This window comes from Lampetra fluviatilis, chromosome 16, assembly GCF_964198595.1.
Source record: "Lampetra fluviatilis chromosome 16, kcLamFluv1.1, whole genome shotgun sequence".
NCBI lineage: Eukaryota > Metazoa > Chordata > Hyperoartia > Petromyzontiformes > Petromyzontidae > Lampetra > Lampetra fluviatilis.
The window spans coordinates 11,419,537-11,446,337 of record NC_136290.1 but is presented as its reverse complement, the minus strand read 5'-3'; the positions used below and the strand labels follow the sequence as shown (position 1 = coordinate 11,446,337).

Here is a 26,801-nt window from a genome sequence, read left to right as displayed (position 1 = left end):
ACTCGTGCAGTGCGAGTAGGTAAACCCTAACTGGTCCTGAAATAATAAAAAAAATGTAAAAAAAAGTTGACAGCTTGGGGCGTGTCATTTGTGATCATCACAACATGGTCTGCGGTGCGGTTGTTTGTGTGTCTTTCGAGCCCTTTGTGTCGATTTCAAGTAAATATAGCCGGTGTAGGCTCACCTGCAATGAATCACGTGTATAATTGTGCACTCTGCAACGTATGCGAATCGAAGAAACTTTTTTTTTCTATCACGTGTCACATCTGTAATAACTCCGGGATCGCCAGATGCGTGTTTTGTATTCTAAGTGAAGGTTAACGGTGATCAGCGATTGGACCCCGACCCCCACGTACACAGCTTTATTTTACATTAGCTCCAATAATATATAACTGTTAAATTTATATCACTGTAATGTCAATAGACTTACAGGAACTCGGCAATGTCAGTTGACTGTTGATTGAGTTATTGGCGGTAATGAAGATATGCACAATTCAGACTTTGATATTTAAAGTTGATTTCAAGGTATAAAATATTTATAATAATTGGGTCTGGAATATCAACGCTGGCGCTCAATCCCATGGGCAGGGGAATTGAGATGGGTGTTGTGACCGTGGGAGGGTGTTTCTGATCGCTGTTTGCAAATACGTAACTACCCTTTCAGAAGAGCGCATTGAAATAAAGTTCCGACGTTTCACACCCCCCCCCCCCGTGGTGCTCAGTTGTTGTGGAGTCGCCCCACTTCTCCAGAGGACAGAACGCAGCGCAGACTTCCTACTCACCGACCTGTCAACCCATGCGGTTTGCCCCGTCTTCTTGTACAGGGAAATTGGCTGTTTAGGTCCATACGGCGTACAGCCGTTTCAATCCGGGCAAAAACATGTTTTTATCTAATTGTTTGCGTTTCTCCCTTGTGATGGGACTTTGTAGGATGAACTACAAGATTTATAAGGGCACGGGGGGACCAATAAGGTGTAAAATTGTCTGTAATAAGGTAGATACTGATAAGGCGTTGAGATGTATGTACTCATCTCCTCCGAACTTTTTTTGTTGTCTATTTCGCTAAACTGTCCCCCCCTTCGCAAGGATCCACGATGGGAGGAGAGCGACAGGGTGGACCGCCTCCACGAAGAAACATCAACACCAATATGCAACGTTAAGACGTTTATTATTTGCAACATTCCAATATTGTTTTCCTGTGGGGTGATGCACAACGATAGTAATCTTTTTGGAAGCTTTAAAGTAAAATTTACGCTTGACTCAAGTGCTGCTGAATTCATGAGACTTGGATTACAGTGGTTAGAAATTATTTTCACTGTTGGAAAGTGGAACTTTTACAACAATCCATGACAACACTGAACTACATCGACTTGGAAAGCAGTCAAGAGGCCTTCGCGAAAGTAATTAGCCATTGTGTAAGAGTACAGCAAATGTGTTATCAATATTTGTCAGTGAGGGAACATTAAAAGAAAATGCTTCGGAAAATAGTAATAGCTATAACAACGGTAACACACTCCTTCAAACGGCCAAGCACATAACAATATATATTTCTACCACTGAAACACTACCAAAGACACTGGTGGTGGTGGAAATGTGCTGTGTGTGCTCATGCCATAATACCACTGCCAACATTGCCCCTTAAATGTAAGATGTGTCATTTGGAAAGTTTCTATTATTCACCCGCATAGCATGCACTTGGGTGCATGCGTCTTATAATCGGGTTGGTGCGCCAGATTTGTTTAACTTTATTGGCACCTGGCATAGGTTTTGGGTGTTTTTTTCCAGAGCATAACGATTCACACACACACCCTCCCACACAATGCGAAGAATTGTTACAATTCTGGGTTGCTAGTTCATTCAACAAAATAGTTTCTTAATTGGTGTTGGTTGTCTCGTTGCTATTACTTTATATAGCCTCACAAACATTTATCGGCACATAATTTTCTTACCATTACATACATTAGGGTTAGACTTTGTAAGCCTGCAAAATAATTTGACCTGGCTAAAAAGTGCAGAGCCTGTATTCAAACCAATGGCTAAATGAAAGCACATACACACACACGGAATAGCCACATAAAGCTCACATGAAGAGATCATGATTTAAATCTGGCTCTATCGTAAACACTAAAAACTCAATGCCAGTCGATCACATTCCTCGAGTTTAGACAATTTAGCAGCACACCCCCCCACCCCATAAACTCTCCGTTAAACCTCTTCTTAAACCCGGTCACTGCCCGCAGCTGGCACGGTTTCGTTGGTCAGATCGACTCCAAGCGGTGGCCCCTTGATCTGGCTCGGGTGGCTGCAGTAGTCGGGTCTCAAGCTGCGCTCCGTGCAGTCGGTGGTGTCGGTCTGGCACTGGCTGCAGTGGCAGCTGAGCGCCACCGGGTAGTAGAGGGTCGGGTCAACGCCGGGGTCACAGCCGTGCAGGGTCACGGTCTCGTAGCCCACATCCGTGTACGTGCACACCTCCTGGGCAATCTTCCTCATATTGTGCCCGATCAGTTGCTGTGGAAAGAAGCGATCGGGGCAAGCTTTTTGAGAGGTGAACGTTTGAATCGATGAATATGTGCAGCAGGTTAATCATATACTAACGGTGCGGTGCATCATTCAAAACTGCGAAGACAAGTAGTGGACTTGGGCAGGACACGTCGCGCCTATAACTGATCATAACCCATGGTCAAATAATAATAACGGAGTGGTAGGCAAGTACAGGAATACATAATTAAGTAAACCGATTTCCGTATACACACATTATCTTGATTGTTGCGTTAAACAGTGTCCTATAATGTATATGGAATGCTCTTACCAATACAATCTGGCAATCCAACAGAATGTGTTTAACAAGCCGGCCTGCTGATGAAACCGGTGAATAATTTGACTTCTTAAACAAATGCTGTTTGTTTATTTTGGTCTTAAAAGCCAATAGACTGACATGAAAAATAATTTAACGTATTGGCGGTACACCGATGCAGCATAACACACCGGTCCTCAAAAAACAGTCTAAAATCAATATTTGAATAAGCAAATATGTTAATCAGTCTTCAATTGACTCTGTTGCCAAATTTATCGCGATTTGAACATGTATTCAGCCTACTGAGACTTGTTTAAAAAAAAGGTCAATATTGACAGTTGATCTTCTTGGTTCTTTCGGTAAAGTCACGTAGAAGGGAAGTAATAAAATAATAAAAATAAAACACAATAAAACAATTCTCACGACCTTTCGGCCACAACGCAAGCAGCCGTCCTCAAGTGAAAACCAGGTCTGTCGAGGCGACAGACCTGGTTTTCACCTTGCGTTGTGGCCGAAACGTCGTGAGAATTGTTTTATTATGTTTTATTTTTATTATTTTATTACTTCCCTTCTACGTGCTTTTACCGAAAGAACCAAGAAGATGAATCCCTGCAGTCACGAAAGCTTTAAATCGAAATTGACAGTTGATTTGGCTCCATAGAATCGAGGAACCGTGCGGCCAAGTCTCGGGCACGATGAGTCAAATCTGCCTTTGGAACACTGAGCAGCCAATCGTCACCAGGCTCTACGGCAACAGACTGTGAAGCTTCGTGTTCAGACGCTCGCAGCGTTCGTCTTGCGACTGCTTGGACGTCACGAGAACTGATTTTGACCGCACCACCCCGCAAGATAAACAATGATTGCGAAATGTTTGCTTTTTTTTGTTATACGGCGCACTTATGTACCGCCAATACGTTCTATTCGTATTTATATGTGGAGACCCAGAGCTGAGTGATCTCTGCTTATACAAACTGATTAGATTGGTGATTGTATTTAACGTTGGGATTATGCAGCACTATACACGTTCATATAAGACAGTGAGAGCTCATGTAAGATGTGCTTTAAAAAAAGAAGGAATTGGAAATTAATGAAAATTATGGAAATATTTATTACGAAATGAAAAATGACTTGAAATTTGTGCATCCCGTGTATGCATGTTGAACTTCTTTCGCACCGTATGTAGCCAACCGTGCTTTTCGGAGGTGCAGGGAAGGACAACAAACTAACATACAAATAAACGATAAGTCATCCATTAATGTACCGCTCCTCAAAACATCTTCCCTTGCTACCTCTCCTGCCAACTGCTGCCCTATATCCCTTCTCCCCTATTTCTCCAAACTCTTAGAACGCCTGGCACACTCTCGTCTTACTCACTACGTATCTTCTAACTCTCTCTCTACCCACAATTCCAATCTGTTATTTTTATTATAATAACAAATATTTTATGATTTTTAAAAATATTTTAATATTTTTATTATAAAAAATATATATGTTATTATTTTATTCTTTTCCTTCTACGTGACTTTACTCATTCAACCGCAAAGGCTCTTCTTTCGGTTCAGAATCACCTTGCTAACTCTGCTCATGCTGGTCTCTTTCTCTCTCTTCTATTCTTATACTCCTCGATCTGTCCTCAGATTTTTTACACGGTTGACAATCCGACTCTTTACTCTCTCTCGGTATCTCCGGCACACCACTTCCCTGGCTACAGTCCTATCTCTCTCTGCGCACCTCTGCGGTCTTATTCAACCATTTCCCCTCCCAGCCCCCTTCACTGTTGGCGTTCCCCAAGGATCTGTTCTCGATCCCCTACTTTTCTTTCTACATTTCACCACTTGCATCTTTCATTTCTTCACTGCACTTCCCCCATCATTTCTTCGCAGATGACATCCACATTTTCTTCTCTTGTCCTCCCTTTGCTCCCCTGCCTTCGCCCACCGCATCTCACCCTGCCCGGTTTATATCCAGACTTGGACGTGATGCCACTTTATGTCCATCAACCCTTCCAAAACTCAAATTATATTTTCCCCTGACTCCATGTCCCACCATTTCTTGCCCTCCCTTTTCTACTTCCTCGGCCCGCAACCGTGGTGTTATCTTTGACTCTCCCCTTTGAAAATTACTCCAAATACAAAGGCGTCGTTAAGTATTCAGTAATTCAAACCAACCTCACTGCTTGCTTCAACAACCGGCATATTCTCCGGATTGTAAGGCGCACCATTCACAACATTTCGGCTGCATTTTATGATCCGCTAGTGCTATGCGTACGTGTATGTGTTAACAGAAGTGTACCTATTTTGATTTAAAGCTTTCGTGACTGCAGGGATTCATATTCTTGGTTCTTTCGGTAAAGTCACGTAGGAGGGAAATAATAAAATACAAAATATTTTTTTATTATTTTATTACAGGGCTGCATCTATTATTTTATTATTTCCCTTCTACGTGACTTTACCGAAAGAAACAAGAATATAGAAGTGTACAGCTCTACTGATACCGGGGCGCGCGAACGTTTAAGCGCGCTTCTTACTTTCCGCAGCAGCTTATAATCCGGAGAATACGACAAAAAATGCATCGGTAAGTCCACCAGAGGACACGATCTGTACCGTAATTGAACGCGTAACTTTAGCCATTCAACTTCCTCGAGCTGAAGAAGAGAGAATCCACGGGGGGCCCTTACCCAGGTGTAGCAGTAGCCACTGCAGACGGTAGTGTTGATGTAAAGACACTCGTCGCAGCCGCTCTTCTCCAACGCTATGGTGGTGTTGTGCAGCTTGCACAACGAGTTGGAGGAAACCACCTCGAGCCACAGAGCCAGTTGGAACAGCTGAAGGGGACCCATCCTGAAACGACATGCCGGTTTTAAAAGTGATGGCAGAGGTTTGTTTTTTGTGTGCGGATCGCGATGATTTTTGTGCGAGAGAAAGACAATGATGATTGCGCAAGACGTGGGTGGTGTGGACAGAACCGTGCCCCGGCCGCGTTTGTCTCTCCACAGTGCCGCTGTTTACACACCGCACTAAAATACTCATTTAATGCTGAGTCGATCTAGGAAGGAGCCTCAGCATCGGTGTAGAGAATACACAGACACACAATGATCTGTGTGCAGTTGCAGTGATGTCGCCGTTTATTACAGCGCAGGTAAAGGTGCAGCCCTGCAATTGCTTGCTTACGGTACTGCTGGGCAAATGAACGTCTATTAGACGTAGCTCTATAGCCGAGGCCTACTCTTCCACGCTAGCTAGATGCCTTGAAATAGCCGATAGTACCAATGACCAAAATAATTGCTCAAATGAAATATTCTGTCTTCAGTCATTCAAAAAAAATCGAGAAATGTTATGGAGAAAAACACGTTAGGTACGTAATGCATGCCGTTATGTAACATATATCTCAGAGTAATGTGTGTGGATGTATGTATGTATGAATACTCACTTACCGACTACGCTTGGAAACATGCTTACGGCGGTACTGTCACGTTACCTTTTGTTTTGGAGTGGGTGCAGAGTTGCTGTTGATCTGTGAATGAATGAATGGGCTGAGTGCAGAGAGACTGAACGCAGGGCGAACGTGGGTCTTATATACTTGGAGCCGCTGATCATGGTTGGGTTTAGGCTGCTATTATAAATATATGTGTTAATCACATCTTGGCACATTGTCAGCTTCTGGCACGGCAAGGCTGTAATTTAAAAAAAAACATATACTGAAATGGAAAATAAAAGGTGATCTTTTATGTGATTAAATATCGCCGAGCAGAGAGTTTTCTTTCAGCCTGTGGTGCCAAAACTGAAGTGACGTGTTTAGAACAACAGAAAGCGACTCGGGGAAAGTAATGACTGATTATAATCTTACAACAACTAATTCACCTACCTTCTGGCATAGGTTTTGATGTTAACTGTCGTGGGTTTTTTGGGCCTCAAATTGACTGTGCTTGACTGTTGTGTTTGTTGAAATTCGATTAGCATTGCACAAGTTTGTGATCGATGCCTTTATTTTAATTTGTTAAGGACCGACACCTCTGACATTCTATGATGTGCCCGTTACAATGAAGTCAATCTCGCTCCTGAATTGGCTGTTGATTTTCCTGCACGTCCACTTTGTACGTATGCATGTTGAACTTCTTTCGCACCGCACGTAGCCAATTGTGCGAATCGGAGGTGCGAGGGAAAGACAACAAACTAAACACACGCACAAAAAGGTTCGTGAAAAGGTCAGATGTTGCACATATCTCATCATCAAGTGCATCGGTCTCTTGTTTCCTCGCAGTCAAAATGAAAGCACAACACTTTGACAAAACCACAGTTGCTGTGACTGTCTCGCAGACGGACAAATGCGCTTTTACTCCATAAACATCGCGAATAAAGTAAATCTTAACCTTAATTTCACATTGCAAATTTTTCCTCGTCCATATTCCAGATTTCTTCCGCAATAATTGACTGAATCGTTTTACGTGCAGCACTTGACAACGTTGTGCACTATAACGTCCATATATCGAAATGGTTATGCACATCAGGCGATGTTGAGTGAACTGCAGGCGAGCATTGTTTTAAAGTAACGTTTATTGATACTAGAAGTACAGAAAAGCACAACAGCAATACAATACCGATTAAAAATAGAATTACAGTGTTATGTTGAAATGTGGTTTATTGCAATACAGTATATAATTTAATGTTGGGTTTATCTATGGCAGTATATAGTACGGTATATGCTCGGTTGATGTAAGAGAATAAAGTTTAGATGGAAGCATATTATATAACTTTTACGACGTAGTATTGTAATGTATTACTTGCCGTTAGTAACTCAGCTTATTGTAGAGTATAGTAAGTATACTGATGGTGCTATGCAGTTTATAATCTAGTCTTTGTATGTAGTTTATACCTTAGTTTTCTACGGTGTTGTTTAGTTACTGCAGCTACATATCATTGGCATTCCTTTCCTTTGTTAATGCTAATCCCTGCACCCCCCCTTGGTGCTCTTGATCCTGCATAGTGCGTGGGCATGGTATGACTTTGAAGCCCCCCCGCCCCCTGCGCATTTCCCATGTATATGCTAAACTCATCTTGATATGCACATTCTTTTTGTTAAGGCGCTCTTCTACCACCCCCAACCCAGCTTATATGTAAGTTCCTAGCTTGAAGTCTCATTCTTCACCTGAGGACGGCTGCTTGCGTTGTGGCCGAAACGTCGTGAGAATTGTTTCATTTTATTATGTTTTATTTTTATTATTTTATTACTTCCCTTCTACGTGACTTTACCGAAAAAACCAAGAAGGAGAATTACAGTAATTCCCCGATACACTTCTTCCCCTTTTCGCGTCGTTTCTCAAAATTCATCGTCACTTTATCAACCCGCACCTACGTCGCTGACAACATCGTTCATCCTTTCTCGTTATCCGTCGTCTCTCATGCTTCGCCTCCACCACCACCACCACCCACTACTTCCCCTGTACATCGCTTTGATTCACATCGTTTCCGATATTCGTCGTCGCACCTTTCAGGAACGCAAAGCTGTGGGAAACTGATAACACGATTGACGTTTTGTGAAATTTGGTAGGGTTATCGTATCACGTGATAACGCAGGAACCCTCATATTACATTGCAATACCTATGACAACAGATTTAGGGAGCTTTGACTGACATTTTAAATGCATAAATGAACTACGGAGCTGGTAGTCGCCAGGTGTTGGCTGTAAATTGATCGAACCAAAAATTATCACTCCTGGATTTCTACCTACGTGACTTTACGGAAAGAACCAAAGAGTATGGATGTATAGTGATAGGTTTTTACCCTTTCAACTGGTACAAAAACTGACACCTTTATACAAGACATCATGTTTGCAATAACCACAACACAAGCAGTCAAAATGCAAACAAAAAGAAACTCTGATAATGATATGCACTGTCCTTGAAGTTGGCGTACGCCTTTTGGCGTCATCTGGTCCAACACCAATGGAGACTAGGCTCTAAGAAAAACTGTCTCGGGTGTGGACCAATCAACTTCAAGGACAGTGCATATCATTATTATTATCAGAGTTTACACCATTGGAACCTCATTTGCCAGTAAAAAATATGATAATTGTTTTTGTACTCTTCTATCTGGCAACAAAACTGACACCTTTTTTTACAAGGAGTCATGTTTGCATAGACCACAATACCTGCAGTCATAATGCAAACAAAAAACATAACTCTGATAATCTGGTCCAACCCATGTGAGACTAGGCTTTAAGGAAAGCTGTCTCGGGTGTGGACCAATCAACTTCAAGGACAGTGCACATTATCAGAGTTATGTTTTTTGTTTGCATTATGACTGCAGGTATTGTGGTCTATGCAAACATGACTCCTTGTAAAAAGGTGTCAGTTTTGTTGCCAGATAGAAGGGTAAAAAACAATTATCATTATCAGAGTTGTTTATTTTTGTTTGCATTTTGACTGCTTGTGTTGTGGTTATTGCAAACATGATGCCTTGTATAAAGGTATCAGTTTTCGTACCAGTTGAAAGGGTAAAAACGTATCACTATATTTTGCCACTGGTAAACGAGGTCTCATAGAGTATGGATTTATATTGCCGTAAGATGGCGTTACGTCTCATTGCCGTGACCAGGGGCGGTTTCTTCATTAGGGCGATTGGGCGACGCACCACCAATGTCATTCAACCACAGAGTCACGCTAGCCGTCACTGTGCCTCTGGATATAGTCCAATCAGCGTCATGCTACGTTCTGTGGAGTACCGCCTCTTTTTGGGCGATTTCCCTCCAGCTGAGAATCGCCCCGAGTGGTCCCATAGACTTACATTCAAAGATGTTTTTTTTCGAACGGGGGCGCTGCAATGCATTCTCTATGGCTTCCGGGAGGGCTCGCCCTAACGTGCTTACGTCATCATACGTGCTTACGTCATCATACGTAAGCACGTTTCATCCAACAATATAATTTGTCGCCACCTAGTGGAATCTTTAATAAAAGAAACTTGAGTGGTTTGTTTTAATAGTGAGTATAGAAACAAACAAGATGTATTGTAAGAGTCACTTTATTTTTCATTAATATTAAAGAAGTGAAGTTGCCTTTACATGCTTAAGCTGTTAATTTATCCATTGCATGGGTGGACCTTATCCTTATCAATCATCCAGACATTTGCCCCCCCTGAGAGATTTTGCAGGAGCCGCCACTGGCCGTGACTACAATAAACATATATTGTGGAGCTTGTCTGAAAGTGTTCTCCAAAGCATCAGGTGCTCTCATGCACTTCGAGAGGAGATGGTCGCCATTCATGTGCACCTTGATCTACGGATGAAATGCGCCTCGCAAATGTCGAATTATTGTCATTGTAAATGATGAAACGTGTTGATGATTTGATGGACCTACTTTAAATTTTCAAGTGGCACGTGTGTGCGTGAGCCGAGGACCAAAGAACTGGACAAATAAAGGCTGCCAAGTTGCGGTAAAGGTGAAATGTGAGCAAAGAAAAAAACATCTCTAACATGTTTTCAAAACAAAATCAGCGATTGTTGTTGGAGGGATGCAACTGAAAAAAACCCAGAACAGTGCATACGAGTGCCAGTACCATAGAAATGGCTTTTTTATTTTAATATCTCAGCATGTCCAGACTTCCCCCCATCTCCACGGGTTTCCATGACCCACGAATATAATAAGGTCCATGTGTTGTATGCACCGTATGTGTTGGACTTCTTTTGCACCGTACGTAACCAACCGTGTATTTATACTTTAGTAGTATAAATACATGTTAATTTTGATTCATGTTGTTTTGTATGACTTTATGTGAAAGAAAAGACACAAATTCGCCCGTTTTCTCATTGAAAATAGGTAAATTTCAAAATATCTCTGTCCTGGTCATAAAAGCAAAGTTTGTTGGGAATAATAGCCATTACCTGTACTTATGAGGCATAAGCAATTAGGAAATAACACTTACTACCCATGCGGAACAAACTAAATTGTTACACACTGTAATCAGAGGTGTATGTCTGTCGCTAATCGCAGGTAAAGTGCTCTGAGACGCCTCGGTATAAAAGCAACTACTATATAGAAAACGAATAATTATGCATTACTACTATTAGACCAGTTCACACAATGCGATTATACGATACAATTATTATTTAAATATACACTGTAAGTACAATGTTCTTCCTTTTTATGCAATTTTATACAATTTAGATATACGTGTACCGTCTAAATGCCACGGGACCTCAAGCCACCTCGCGTGAAGACCGGTTTTTTTTCCACGTGCAAATCATGCGCACATTATATAATCGCATAATCGCGTTACGTTTAGCTTCATTAAGCAAACCGACAAACACAAAATAAATGACGCGAACGAGATGGTAAACGGCGAGGATTCTCAGTCGAGAGGGGGACATCCGTGCTGTCATGATTAGACGTGATAGCATCGTCCACTCGCTGTGGCGTCAAGGTGATTCCATACGAACAAAGCTAAATTTTAAAGTAGTTTTGCTTTTGGGGTGCTCACCCCATAGAAAAGCGTCAACATTGATCTTCAGGTTGACCATGTCCTCCCCATCAGGACCATGGAACACCAACCCCGTTGTCTCGCTGCTGTACTGCTTACTGGCCGAGCACTCACCTTTATCGCGAAGTCAATATTTGCAGGTCTCAATCGCTTTATGCGGCTGTAGTAGATGCGTTTCCAAAAAAAAAAAGTCGCACAAAGCGAAACGGCACGACAGGCAGCTGCCTGGATTTCTCAATTTGATTGGTCGCACCAATGCTGGTGGAAGACCCCTTCCACTCGAGGTAGCTTGCGAGCTCCTCTAGGTGTAGAGCAGTGTTCTTCACTCATTTTTAGAGCGAGGGAGGTGGGGCACTTTCGCCGATAAGACATCACCTGTCAACTCATACGGTTTTTCTGTATTTTTGTACAGGGAAATTGAGTTTTTAGGTCCATACGGCGCACAGCCGTATCAATCCGGGCAAAAAATGTGTCGATTTGTTTGTGTTTCTCCCTTGTGATGGAACTTTGTAGGATGACCGTTGAGATGTATAATGACACTGGGTGACCAATAAGGTCTGAATTGGTCTGTAATAAGGTAGGCAGGAATGTGTTAAGGTAGGCACTGGTAAGGGGTTGACAGGTATGTCATCAGTGCGAGGGTCGCCACACCGCCTGCAAGGGGCGTCTTCACATGTTGTGTGTTCTAGATTTGAAGTTTTCATGACCGCAAGGATCCATACTCTTTGGTTCTTTCGGTAAAGTGACGTAGGTGAAAATAAAAATAATCATAAAATTTAAAATGAAATAAAAATAACTCAATTAAATCACGACGTTTCGGGGACAACACAAGCGTCCGTCATCAGGTGGGGATAACCACAGCGAAAAAACAATCGCCGAAGTATGCCAAACAGATGGATTGTCACGGCATCTCTTGAGGAAGATTAGTGACTCGATTAGCTGTGACTTCTTGTCCCGTTGTCTGTTAAAAGCTCCAACAGACAAGTGGAATTCCTCCCCGTAGAGGCGGTTAATTCTAGATTTGAAGTTTTCGTGACTGCAAGGATCCATATTCTTTGGTTCTGTCGGTAAAGTCACGTAGGTGAAAATAGTCAAAGCTAATCGAGTCGCTTAACCTTCCTCAAGAGATGCCGCGACAATCCATCTGTTTGGCATACTTCGGCGATTGTATTTTTCGCTGTGGTTGTCCCAACCTGATTAAGGACGCTTGTATTGCGCACGGAATGTCGTGATTTAATCGAGTTATTTTCATTTTTATTTTAAATTTCATGATTATTTTTTATTTTCACCGACGTGACTTTACCGAAAGAACCAAAGAGTATGTTGTGTGTTGTCGGGGAGGCCACCAGCGACCCCGTGGGCCTTGCAATGATCACGGGCCGACAGGTATTTGGCATCCCGTTCCGTGCCGAACCAGACGTGTTAGAATAAATGGGAAAACACAGTAACGTATTGCTCACATTTATTGTATATCATTCAAAAGTCGATAACTTATGAAAACATATGCGAGAAAAGTTTTTTTGTTTTGTATATTCACTAGCATAAGTACCCGGCGTTGCCCGGGTGAAAAATATATTTCTTAATAACCTTACATATATACACACCCTCACCACTCACCACTCACCCTCACCATTCACCCTCACCACTCCCCCTCACCACTCTCCCTCACCACTCATCCTCACCAATCACACCCTCACCAATCACCACTCACCCTCAACACTCACCCTCACCACTCACCCTCACCATTCACCCTCACCACTCATCCTCACCAATCACACCCTCACCACTCTTCCTCACCACTCTCCCTCACCACTCATCCTCACCAATCACACCCTCACCAATCACCACTCACCACTCACCCTCAACACTCACCCTCACCACTCACCCTCACCATTCACCCTCACCACTCTCCCTCACCACTCTCCCTCACCACTCATCCTCACCACTCTCCCTCACCACTCATCCTCACCACTCATCCTCACCACTCACCCTCACCACTCTCCCTCACCACTCATCCTCACCAATCACACCCTCACCACTCTTCCTCACCACTCTCCCTCACCACTCATCCTCACCAATCACACCCTCACCAATCACCACTCACCACTCACCCTCAACACTCACCCTCACCACTCACCAATCACCCTCACCATTCACCCTCACCACTCTCCCTCACCACTCTCCCTCACCACTCATCCTCACCAATGACACGCTCACCAATCACCACTCACCACTCACCCTCAACACTCACCCTCACCACTCACCACTCACCCTCACCATTCACCCTCACCACTGTCCCTCACCACTGTCCCTCACCACTCTCCCTCACCACTCATCCTCACCAATCACACCCTCACCAATCACCACTCACCCTCAACACTCACCCTCACCACTCACCCTCACCACTCACAATCGCCACTCACAACCGCCCTCACCATTATATTTTTGCCCCAGTCAACGCCGGATATTTCCCATTCGTAGCAGTTTATATCAACTCTATAAGCAACTTATATTAAACAGGAAGCGCGATCCTAAAGTAATTTACAACCTTCGATTAGTCCTTTGTGCGATTCAAAGAATCGATTCCTGGCATGTTGGGGGTTTACATTTTGAATGATAGAGTTTCATTTTCATTGTTATTTTATTTTTTCAGGAGTTTTTAATTACATTTTTGCCCCGGTCAACGCCGGATATTTCCCGTTCGTAGCAGTTTATATGGACTTTAACCAACTTATAGTAAATGGGAATCGTCCGAATCTAAAGGAATCTACAACCTTCGATTCCTTTGCGCGATTCAGAGAATCGATTCTTGGCGCGTCGGGTTTAAAAGTAATTACACAGTTGTTTTTTCATTGGTATGTAATGTTTGAAAGTTTTCATAAGATTTTAAATGTATTTCCCCTCGGGCAACGCTGGGTATATCGAGTTTATACCACAAATGCGTGCGCATATTTTTAACGGGAATTAAAAATGGCGTCCACCCGGCAGCGAATGCGTCGCTACCCGTTGCCAGGGGCAACCGGCGTCCAATGAAACTGCGTATGGTCCGGCGACACACAGACACACACACAGACAGATTTGCGATTTTATATATATAGATTATGCTGTAGATGTATGTGTGCAAGCATGCTTAATCATCGAATACATTTGAAAAAAGTTCACGATACTTTATTGTTACTTCACCTTCTGTTTGGGGTGTGTACAGAGTTGTGTTTTGTGAATGGTCTGTGTAGAGACTGAGGAGAGCGTTTAATGTAGATCTTGTATACCGAAGGCCACCGATTGTGGTTCATTAGTGCTGCTATCTAAACATCGGGTATTCACATACAATACTGGACCGTTTTGGCAAGAGACGTCTAGCTTCTACAACAAGGTAAAACATACAGTACTTGAATGAATTAACATATTATGAAAACATATCTTGGGAGGAGAGATCTTGTAAAACATGAACCAAGAGGAACTCACGAAATGTATGTACGGTTGCCTTAAAAAAAAACTTTCAAGTCATCCGATGGGTTAGACCTCAGTCCACTGCTGGCTGCCACAATTTCTCAGTCCCGAGATGCAACTTCCCCACCTAGCACCTGCAAACGAGATGTTGTCATTACCCCGAGGTGGCTATCCACTCAAGACGAGCACCCTCTTTGGCCATCACTTCGTCGTTATTCTCTCCCATTGCGCCATCATTCCTTCGAGTGTAATGTCTTGCTCAAGCCCACTTACTTTTCTTAAATGGTACCAACTGTGACTAACCTGTATTATGTTACGTAATCCATGTGTTCTTCTTTCTGTCTCTGCATTTGTTCAATGTTTTGTGAATGGACATGTTTCTGAACTATGTCATAGCAGGTGGTAAGCAATGGTTAAACACTGTTTGGTGATGTTGGTATGGTGCTTGAATTTTCAGCCATAATAACGGGTTACAACCCACTCGAATTGACCTCTTTATTTCATTCATGTATTTGCTGCCGAGGTCAGGTGCACAGGTTTTTGCCTCGATCAGCACAGTTGACTATGTACGGTGCGAAAGAAGTTCAACATACATATTTTGTATCCCGAGTCCCTTTTGTGCTGAGAACCCACCGCTGACTCAAGCTTCTGCTCCGCAATTTTAACAGACAGAAATGCTCTGTAGCCTAGTGGGGAACATGTGGAGCTTCAAATCATGAGGTTATGTGTTCAAATACAACCTTTTTAACAGTTTAAATTTAAAGCACGCAAGTATTCAAAACACGTGTTTATTTTTTTATTTCATGTTTTTTTGACATTTGCAGTATAAACATCTGATATTGCAATGTTAAACATGTCAATGATTTAATGACCACAACATCCAACATCTTTAACAGTCACTTGTGGTGTAGTGGATAACACGTCTGCCTCTGAAGACAGTAGCCTGTGGTTCAAATCCCATGCTAGGCTTTTGCGAATTTTATAAAAAATTCCGTGAAGTTACATCAGTGTGTACATTTATGCAGCCAAGTGTCAGCAGTGAAGAGACTATATGACATCGAGCCCCCTGTATCAGTATGAGGATGCAGTGGCTTATGCTGATTGTGCAGGAGCCCTGGAGTATAGAGAGTCTTAGAGGTTCTAGGTTCAAACCCCAGCAATGGTGAAACTAGTGGATAAATGGATGTGGTTGGTAGTGAAAGCAAACTTAATCAACAAGTGAGTATTTCAAAGTGGATTGTCCTTGTAAATATAGTAACATGAATAATTGTGTATCTGTCTCCCTAAAAAGACACAATAATGTGAGGAAGAGAGCTGCAGTCCACGAGGATGGAGAATACCTGAAGAAGGGTGTAGGGAAAGAGGGAAGAAAATTAAACTTTTTTTAAATGCACATTGATAAAATAACTACCCACCACTACTTTTGAAAATGTTGAGTTTAGAACATTTTACTGACATTTAAGCCGGAAGCAATGGTTTTACTCAAAATGACAGTGAAATCCGGCATTAAAATGTGAATAGTTCTATGAAAATGGTAAAACAAGGATTTACAGCCAGCAAGAGCACTGTATTATTGTAAATTGTCATTAGAACTTTTCTTTCAGATATGAGTATTATGAAAAATGTTATCATTTAAAACAGTTTAGGGGCTAAAAAATGCAATACATCTATATTTTTTTAGAAGACACAGTGAAATATTAAAAATAAAACGACATCTAAGGGAGTGCAGTCAACATCCAGGAGGCAGACAAAGGTCCTGTGACCGGTAACTGGAAGAGTGAAATTTTGCCAAAACAATAAAATGTAGCTGTTCAATTATTTATTTGACAAAAAAAATCTAGCTCAGCAGCCAGCTGATTTTAGGATAACTAATGCACATTCAAAGTCGGGAGGCGGGGGGAAGGTTATCATGATATGTATCAACTAAATACGTAAACTGCTTATAACATAGATTTTCTCCTTGGTTTAAAAAATATATTTAGAAATCCACTGTGCTTGAAACATTGCCAACATGATTCAAATGCAATGACTGAACTGGTATAAGTAAAATTAGGTATTGTCATTTTCGTGAAATAAGTGCATAATGGCTCGGATTCACCTACAGGGGATGGGAGCAGTGTGGTTGTTTGTGGCATGAGGGCTGCGGGTCTGGCCAATCTTACACCTATGCAATGTGCTCTTAAATGTGCGGTTGCAAAAGCGCACCGAAGGGTGGTCACATGTTTGGAGTTAAACATATATTTAGATTCTTATTTCTTCATCACTTGGAATCAGATTCGATTTACGGGATTGTCTGATTGGAATTAATTTTCCCGCATCTCCGATTAGCACGGTTGCTTACATATGGTGCAAAATAAATTCAACGTACAAATATACATTCATGTGGTTATTGTCTGAATTGGTGATGTGATTTTTATTGGAATCATTTGTATTGCACTTGTTAATCTGAGATTGTTTTAGCTGGGTGTGACAAAATTGTACTGCAGTTGCTGCAGAACTGACCAAAGTGATGGTGCTGGAGTCTGCAGCGATGATCACAAAATATTTGTTTCCAATTTTGGGTCAAATTTCAGGGCTTATGAGATTGGTATTTTGGATTTGTGATTCAAATCTATGGAAATGTTGTCTGTATGTTTTTATTTATTTATAACTAGCGGGAAGTACCTGGCGTTGTCCGGGTCTTAAAATATTTCGAAACTACTCTTAAAAATCCAACAGCAGTGCGTACTGACTGTGGTGGTAGCTGCTATGATTACAGCAGTGCATACCGACTGTGGTGGTACCTGCTATCACTGCAGTAGTACATGCTGACTATAGCAGTATTTATCGACTCTTTAGCACAAAGTACTCACCTGACAGAGTGGCGTGGTGAGGCGTAGTCCCGTGCAGAGCCTCCGGCCTTGCCTAGATTGTCCAGCCGGCCGAGGTGGCACCTTGGCAGGCTGGGGCTGGGTTGCTACCCCTGATCCCCCCCAGCCACGATCTCCCAGGCCGCTCTGCAGTAATATCTACGGCCTATAGCGGTAGCATCTAGCGACTGTATAGTAGTAATAACTGCAGGCATTGGGGTGGGGGGGGACATCACACAGTGAAGAATTAACGTGAGCATTTAGTGTATTTTTTAGCATTTTTAACGTGAAAGAAAATGTCCCCCTCACTCCCACCGAAGGCGTGCGACTTGACATGGGCCGTCCCCCCCACCAAAGGCGCGTGAATTGGTATAAATAAACAAAAATCGCACCAAATCGGTATTAAACAAATTTAAAGTTGACGGATGTGGAAAAAAAATAGTGCTTGCTCACCGCGGGGCTTACGGCTTGGTACCTGGCTATTTTTTTTAACGTTCACCCCACCATTGGAGAGGCAAATCGTTTGCAAGCACGCGAACGGACACAAACCCACAAACAAACCCACAAACAGACAATGTTTTACTTTTATATAAATAGATTATGTATGAGCAAATGTAAAAATGTTTGATGTTGCAGCTGTTAACTGTGGTGAAGATGCACAGGTTTTGTGTATTAATAATACAGTCCTGATTATACACTGTGTAACAATTGTTTTTGTTCCTGGGTAGGAAGTGTTATTTCCTAATTGCTTATGCCTCAAAAGTCCAGAACATGGCTATTATTCCCCACAAACTTTGCTTTTGTGACTAGGACAGTGATATTTTGAAATTTACCCATTTCCCATAACATTCCAGATAGATTCAGTGTTGAGTAAACTTGGAGTAACTTGTAGAACATTCTAGAACTTTCCAGTAATATAAATAGTAGTTTAAATACAGGGGCCTTAAGCCCACCAGTTCAGTTTAGTTTCAGCTGCCTAAGTGGATACATATCTGCATTTTTCTGAGATCGCATCAAGAGGCTGCAAGCATCCGGCAGACGCATTTTTCTATGTCTGCGGCCAATTTATCAAAACAATAGCGAAAAAGTACTCTGTGGAAGCATCTGCTAAGATGTGTGAGGCCTACAAGGCATATGTCGGCATGCCTGTCAGGGATCAAGACAAACCCTGGGCACCTCATTTCACCTGCGATCAATGCAAAAAACTATGGAAGTTAAGATAGACAATTGTTGCTCGGAATTTTATGTTATAAAATTTGTTAACATTTTTAAAATTGAAAAAGTTTTAAATTTTAAAATGTTTTACAATTTTCAATGTTATTGAAAAAATATAACATATATTAAAAATGTTGTGAGAATCTGGAACACATTAGTCATGGGTGAAATTTATTTTTGTAGGATGGTACAGATAAGGAGTCGGCAGCCTTCAAGTACCTTCAATACTTTTTCCTAAGCTGTCTGAGGCAAAGGTCAAAGCCAGTGTCTTCGTCGGACCACAGATAAAGAAGATCATGGAGTACAATGAATTCCCCAAGAAGCTCACTAGTAAGGAGAAAGCGGCTTGGAACAGCTTTGTCGAAATGGTTCGTGGCTTCCTGGGCAATCACAAGGGCCAAAACTATGTGGAGCTGGTTGACACTGGTGAAGAACTACGGGCACAATGGGCTGTGTCGGGTGGTGGAGGGTTACGACACATTTATACTTACACGATCTAACCCAAAAACCTGTATTATGAAGAGCTTCATAGCCCATCTGATTCCTCCTGCAGTTTAAATACAGATTCTGATCCCCAACGTTTGCGTTAACGTACACAACAGGGATACAAGTGCGTGTTATTGTTCTAAATATACGGAATATGGACCGCAAACGACGTCAAGTCAAAGTGTATTCTTGTTCAAACAAGCACGTGCGGGTGCTTATCTCCAATGCTGGCCCCGACTCGGTGAAGGCAATTCCACATTCCTGTGGCGGAGCCCAGTCAGGCCGGAGATAAACCACAGTTGTCAATGTAGTAACATCACAAGGATTGTCAAAGGGCTTAACATACATCTCGGTGTAGATATTACAAATAACTAAGTTTCTAACAAATATATGTGTAAAAAAAAATACACGTAAAGGACATTTTGCGATGTCTAAAAGATATATTTAAAAACGTTTAAAACTTACTGTTCAGTGCGGCGGAGAAATTCAGGTGACCATTCCGCTCGAAGTTAAATATCGTCTTCATTAACGCCAAAACAAGAGCTTTAACTTAAAAGATTAACAACAACAATAGCAAACAATTACAAATTACGTCAGAAATCACTTAATTTAAGCGGAATTAAGCACTGAGAACGCTCCTATAGGCCTCAGATCGACTAGTTCTCCAGCAAAATCACGTTTACGGCACGTCGTAAAGTGATATTTACAATCGTAAATCAAACCCAACGAGTGTCGTGAAACCGGCACGCACGCGAGTGCGGTTTATCTGAACTAGGGGTTTCACTCCCGGTATATTTATAATTCATACGTAGCATTAGTACTGAAGTAGCAACGTTCAATAATTGTAATGAATGTTTAAGGCGCATCCCTGCAATTTCTTGCTCGCGCCACTGCTGGCGGATATGCCTCCACAAGGGCAATCCCCAATGATAACTCTGCATCTGTACTACAATGCTAATAATTGCACAATAGCAACTCCAGCACATGGACGTGTGAACGATTACTTTTTAAATTGAGCAAATTCCATATTAGGCAGCAGTCTGCGTGTGAAATAGAGCAAAAGGCGGACCTCGCTTAGCACTCAAGATGTGTTCCTGGATAAGTGAGCGCTAACCGAATCAGCGCTAAAAGGGCTCGTTAAACCATTGCATGTTTGTGGATACGTTCTCGACAGCGTTATTGTATTCGTATGACCAATGTAGTATAATGCTGTGTGAATTGAACCTACCCTAAATTTGTCCGACATATTGAACTAATTCACCATGCATAAAAAATATAATTAATCATATAACTTCAAAAATATACGCAGGATTGAGCCTTGGATAGTTCTTTGGATGGTTGACCACGGTGCGTACAATTTCTTGGCTGCTGTGGGGTTATGTTGTCAGCAGAGGGCAGTGCAGTATAGTCCATTGTTGTGCTGTACTGTGTTATGCTCCCACATATTCTACCTGCCTTCACCAACACGCAAATGACCATCGAGGTGAAGTATAACCAGACAACTACCCATGACCAACCAGTGTAGGGAGGCCATGATCCAGCAGTAGATTTGCAAATGGGGCCTTTCTATATTATTGAGAATTACATTTCATTACTGGAGTATATGGTTTGCCTGGTGGCATGACGATGTGAGCATTAGAGTATTTGGCTGCTATACATTTCCACATGATTAGCCACTTCGTTGAGCTATCATCTTTGCCAGGTCGCTTCTGAAAAAGAGCTATATAGCTCAGTGGGCCTTAACTGGTAGAATAAAAGGAATAGTTTAGTTTATTAACAGTCGAGCCCCAATGCTTTCAACACACCTTTATGAACTATGTATACTATGTGTAGCTACCTATACAAAAATATTCCACCGTTTGTATTTAAATATATAATTTATAAACACAAGTCAATAACCACTGCTGCATTGTAGAGCCGCTTAGTGGTTTAAATCGGCATAAAACGTCAAAGGGATTTCTTGCTCATCTCTTATTCACAACTCTGAACTGGTGTTAGAAATTCCACATTCATATGGCGAGTCCATCCGAAGAAAAGCGCGATTGACTTCACCATAAGGTCAACCCCCAAACAGGATTTGACCTCACAACCTACCCATTGTGAGCCACTCTACCACTGGGCCACTGAGGTGCATTAGCAAATAACAGCTTTCCCATGACCCGATGTTATTCATCAGAATCCAACCAACTTGTTTTGACAGTATCGATAATTGTTGGTATTCTAAAACATCTCGATATGGATTTCATTTGATGGGCTTGGTAATTTCGCAAAATTTAGGAAACATTCGGTCGACATTGTGGGAGGAGTGGCGACTCAGTGGTTCGTGCAATGCTTGATGAACTCTGTTACCCGAGTTTGATTCCAGGCCACGGCTAATATCAGTGGCGACGGATATCTGAAGTCTAAACCAGTGCCGGTCACCTCCATTCACCAACCCACCCTTGACCAGCGTGACGAAGTATGGAACTCATCCAGCAGTTGATAGACACGGGCTGTTAACAGGGGTACGCACTTTGTATGAAACTGATTTGTGTTTTAACCGAGCAGATTGGTAAATGTGAAATACGTAACGTGGTGCATCGCGAGGCGCGTAGTTTGGAAACCCTGAAAAACTACCTACGAGGAAGGCACAACTGCAATATGAAACTCCCTTCCCTCTAGATATTCGTTTCTATCGACTTCCTGCCCCAGTCCAGACTCAAGACCTACATACGCTCTCTTCTGCTATGATTATCTCTTCTCTACAATATATCCGTGCTTTGTATATTACCGTCTATGTGATGCGCATGTCACACTTTTTTTAGAGCGCCATGAGATGCATTTTTATTTAGACTCTATGTAAATATACATTTCATGGTATTTTATTGTCTCGCTGGCGTGGTGAAGTAGAGAGGAAGCTGGCTTTGGAAGTGGGCGTATGTCAAACGTCAGATCTATTTACGCGACTCAACAAACGGTGTTTGTGAAAGCCTCGTGGTTAAGGGAACCCTGCGTGAAATAAAACGTGTTTTTTTGGCCCAATTTTTCCTATTTGGCAAAGCAGGGTCGGCCCACACCACACTTCCACTTGCAGGGACGTCATGCGTCGATTTTAACAGGGTTAATAATTACACTGAACAGATTATTTGGTGATACATGTACCGCGTTGGTAGCAGACAATGGCAAAATAACAAAATAAACTCAACATTTTCTTCAATAACACTGCTGTAAAAATTAAAGAGATTATATAATAGGTGATGTTTTGGGCAATTGCTGGCCAATTCTAGATATTTTTCTTTGTAAGGCAGCCTTCTTGAGGGATCCGTTAAATGGTTTAAAAATAATTACACAGAGGAAATATTTTGAATCTTTTAACAAGGCTGCGACAAGTGAATTATATAAAATGTGGCTAATTTCTACTACATATATTGTAAATAATTAAATGTGTGCGGAAAGTGATGAGTGACTGAAATAATACATAACGTAGTAAAAACGTTTAGTCCCATCATAATGCCCTTTATTTGTCATGCTCTTTATTTGCCGAGGGAAGCCTCACCGAAATCTTGACACATTTTGTCTACACGAGGGTTCTGCATTTTGATGTTTGGCCAATTTGCATTAATGAGCCATATGTGGGAAGAAACCGGAGTGCCCAGAGAAAACCCACAAAGACGTGGGGTAACTCAAACCTTCGTACAGATCTACAAATCCATCTTGCTGAAATGCCATCTCCAGGCCAAGCATATTTCCCAGCAGTCTCCCATCCAAGTATAATTCTCACCAGGCATATATATTATATATTCTGCTTAGCCTTCAATATCTAATTAGTTTGGCTCCAGAAATTGTGACTTGTAGTCGGTTTAGGATGTTTGGGTCTTTGAATTTGAGGATTCTGTTTGGGTTATTTTATCACATTTTTGTTGCCTCACATGAAGCCCCACCCCATGCCCAGACAAGATGCACTTATGAGGGAGAACATTAAAATCCCACACAGATGGCTTTCACCATCCTACTTGCTCCATCAAGGCAACACGTTGTTGTCCAGCAGATGGGTACCTCGGCATGTTTTGCTATCAATTATTTTTGCGCAACTAGCCCGTGACTTCAAAAAGCGTTAAACCACAAATTACTGCCAGGCTGTGGCCCCGATGATTCTGAGTTCGATTCTCGGCCACAGCTTAATATCAGCGGCGAATGGCACCTTCACCAGCTCCGAGCCCTCCTCACTTCACCAATCCGCACTGACCAGCGTTTTGCAGTATCGCCAAAACAAGCCCCGTGACTGACATAGAATGGGAGACCTTCGTCCAACAGTGAATTGGCAAAGGGCTGTACATTATTATTACAATTAAAAAAAACGTCTAGATACCGTGGTTACATTTGCAAAGCTGTACATCATTCTGAAGCAGCCTGTATGAGAAGATAGGGTTATGGTAGGTAAGCAATACAAAGAGGGCCAAACCTTGAAAAAGAAACACAGTGGCTGTATTAGGCTACTAACATACTGGTGCAATACAAAATGTTGAGCACAATTCGCACTTACAATCTTACACAATCAGTGGTGTACATATTTACAGCCTGCATGCACCGCCTTACTTCTTAGCACCAGTAGGCCGAGAGTGTTTAACATACGCAAAGGCATTGCATTCACGATAGCACAGTAAATTCGAGAGAAAATGATTGTACACTGGATTCTGTGCGAACACAAGTTGAGGTAGAAGTTAATTATGTAAGTTTATTACTGAAATAAATAAAGTACTTAGAGTAAGCACATGAAAGATATGATTGATAATATTTTTGTTACTTAATTAAAAGTGAAATCTTCTTTTTTTAGAAATAAAAACTGGAATACAATAAACATAACTTTAACGAAAAATAACCATATATAATCTGTAACACGTATGCAACAACTTAAAATCATTTCAATATGTTCTTTTGATAGATATGTTTAATAAATAGAGTACTAGCGACTAAAATAACAATGAAAATGTCAAAAACAACAACAATAATAATAACGACAAACATTAATACACATTTACAATTTTACATGAAATATTCATGTAGTCGTACACAGCAAAATAACTTATGGGAGGTGAATGGATCAGTTACGATGGCTTAATGCGTAAAAGTCACGTGCGTGTGACCAATTTTTAATCCAAACACCCAGGCAGGAGTCGAGGGTTTTTAATTCAGCTACTGGTAGTACTGGGCTTCTCATCAGCATCACCACCACCATCATCATCATTGTCATCATCAAAGAAAAAGATAAACATCTTTAACAGATTTTTGGGGCACGTGCTGTTAGCGAGCACCTATTAAGGCCGGAACGGTACACAAGGGGGTGGGTGGCCAGCACCACGCCCGACCGCCTTTCTCTCCCCAGTGGCGATGTTTACACACCGCACCAGGTACTCATTTGAGGCTGAGTCGACCTAGGGGAGGGCCCAGGACCGGATCAGATAATCGTCACTTGTGTTGGCCGTGAGCGGGAATCGAACTCGGGTCGCCGGGTTTGTAGCGCAGCGCGTTAACTGCTACACCACCGCTCACTATCATCTTCACGACCACCACCACCATCAATCACGCGCGCCCGGATTTGCTGGACAGCGCACAGGCACAGGACGTGTCAATCCGTATCCACCTCCATCCCACGTGACGGGTGCCCTCCATGGTCAGTGCCCGCACGTAAGACTGCGTGGTCCTGCACGTGGAGTTCCAGTGCTTCTTGTCCACGCCACGGCATCCGTCGCGCGTGTTTCCCGTCGCCTTGCAGCGCGTCTCGAAGAAGTACTGCCGCAAGGGAACCGTGCTAGTCCTCATCTCCTCCAGCACCGTCACGCGATTGCCCTTGATGTCCACCGCCGTGCTCTTGTCCGTCACCCACACGCTCTCGCTGTCGCACACCGACAGCTCGCCGCGGTCGGCGCGGTGTGGATCTCCGGATGACGACGACGATGAGGACGACGACGACGACGATGATGATGATGATGACGAGCTGCTGGCATGACGTCGGTCGCGTCGATGATGCGTGCTGTTGGCCACTGACACAACAGATGCGCTGAAGTCGTCCACGGGGAAAAGTAAAGGTGGACCACTAGGAGGCTGCTCGCTTAAAATCACCCGCGACGAGAACAACTCCTCCTCGTCCGCGTGGCTCAGGAGACCCGCATCTATGACGCTGATGCGAGGCCTCGGCTGTTGTTGCTGCTGCTGCTGCTGCTGCGACCCTGTGTCCCTCGCTCTCCTTGGATGCGAACCTCCCCAACCGACCTCCTCCTGCAAAGTCTTGAGCAGAACCTCCTTGAGCATCTCAGTCCTGAGCAGCGGGATGAGCAAGGTCCTGGCAGAATCGTCGGAAATGACCACGGCGTGTTGCTCGTGAATGGGAGCAGCTGCCGGTCCCTTTATGCACATCGTGAGCATTGTGAGAAGCACAAATCTCATTACTCTCTGCCCCTGCAAAAACTGGCGAGATTGAGACAGAACAAACAAACAAAAACAATTAAACAGTAAGGCTTAATATCGAGAAACTGTTGAGTGTGCCTGTCTGAAAAAACTGCCCCCCCCCCCATATTTGTTTGTGTCCACCTAAGTTAAGGCGACACAAAGACAATCTCCACCTCTTTGAAGAGTTCTCTATATCGACGTAACGGTTTTTTTTTTCCAGATAAGTTGTGGCACCTCCGTTTGACATAACGCGAATATGCGCGCGTTCAAGGCCGACGTAAAATCTTTCTCGCGTAAAAAAGAGCCACCGATGCACAAAACTAGAATTATTCATTTAAATCTACCCACACAGTTCGGTGGATATGAGGCAGGTTATGAGTGCATAATTAGAGCCACCACACAAAATGTTTACCGCTCGTGATAGAGGGCGAATATATTCCCCCCAGCCTCAACCACAACTTTGCGTTTCAGGTGACTAACTCATATTACCGCCATCATTGAACTGCGCGCATGCTTTTGCACGGAGGGAATTGAAATTTGACCCTCAAAACGGATGTCATTACTTACGAATAACGTTCACGTCAGGTGTCGTGCACACTCATTGCGTGTATTTCACGACAGGCGACCCAAACATGGCAATAGGAAGTAATTGGAGTGATGAATGTGGATTAATGGTTAGAGTGAGTGCCTCGTAAGTGAACGGTTTTAAATAGATTTCCCACTCGGACTCTTGTTGTTGTTTATTCCTCCAAGGCTTTGTTGGGAGTCGACTGTAGTTGTCCTCCTAAAACAGTCGTCCTCTAAATAACACATCAGCACTGGTGGTGCACGCTTGTTTGAGCTGATAACAGCTTTGCATTTGTTTTTAACTGCTTAAATGTTGTCGTTTTATGAAGGGCCCTGCATTTGGGAGGTTTGAACAATTGAATGATGAATATTCTTGGTTCTTTCGGTAAAGTCACGTAGAAGGGAAATCATAAAATAATAAAAATAAAACATAACTAAATAAAATTCTCACGACGTTTCGGCCACAACGCAAGAAGCCGTCCTCAGGTGAAGAAACAGAGCTGTCAGAAAGACAGCGTCGGCTGCTTGCGTTGTGGCCGAAA

General features: G+C 42.6%; 2 protein-coding genes and 1 long non-coding RNA gene across 3 annotated transcripts in view; all 3 read right to left on the bottom strand.

The window, feature by feature from the left end:
* Positions 1-1,460: 1,460 nt before the first annotated feature.
* Positions 1,461-6,390, bottom strand: FSHB (follicle stimulating hormone subunit beta). Its single transcript, XM_078863459.1, has 3 exons — positions 6,272-6,390; positions 5,472-5,634; positions 1,461-2,508 (listed from the first exon to the last, which is right to left on the bottom strand). The coding sequence occupies exons 1-3, from the start codon at positions 6,388-6,390 to the stop codon at positions 2,218-2,220; spliced, it is 573 nt and encodes a 190-aa protein (XP_078719585.1). The 3' UTR covers positions 1,461-2,217.
* Positions 6,391-15,640: 9,250 nt separating this feature from the next.
* On the bottom strand, positions 15,641-19,923 carry LOC144936410 (uncharacterized). Its single transcript, XR_013637428.1, has 3 exons — positions 19,732-19,923; positions 17,569-17,770; positions 15,641-16,056 (listed from the first exon to the last, which is right to left on the bottom strand). It is a non-coding gene; the product is annotated as an uncharacterized LOC144936410 (long non-coding RNA).
* Positions 19,924-23,954: 4,031 nt separating this feature from the next.
* The window catches only part of LOC144936409 (neurotrophin-3-like), a 72,370-nt gene continuing 69,523 nt past the window's right edge, over positions 23,955-26,801 (bottom strand). Inside the window, exon 2 of the mRNA XM_078863458.1 lies at positions 23,955-25,710. Within this exon, the coding sequence (XP_078719584.1) occupies positions 24,826-25,710 (885 nt within the window). The 3' untranslated portion in view covers positions 23,955-24,825. The remainder of the gene's footprint in view (positions 25,711-26,801) is intronic.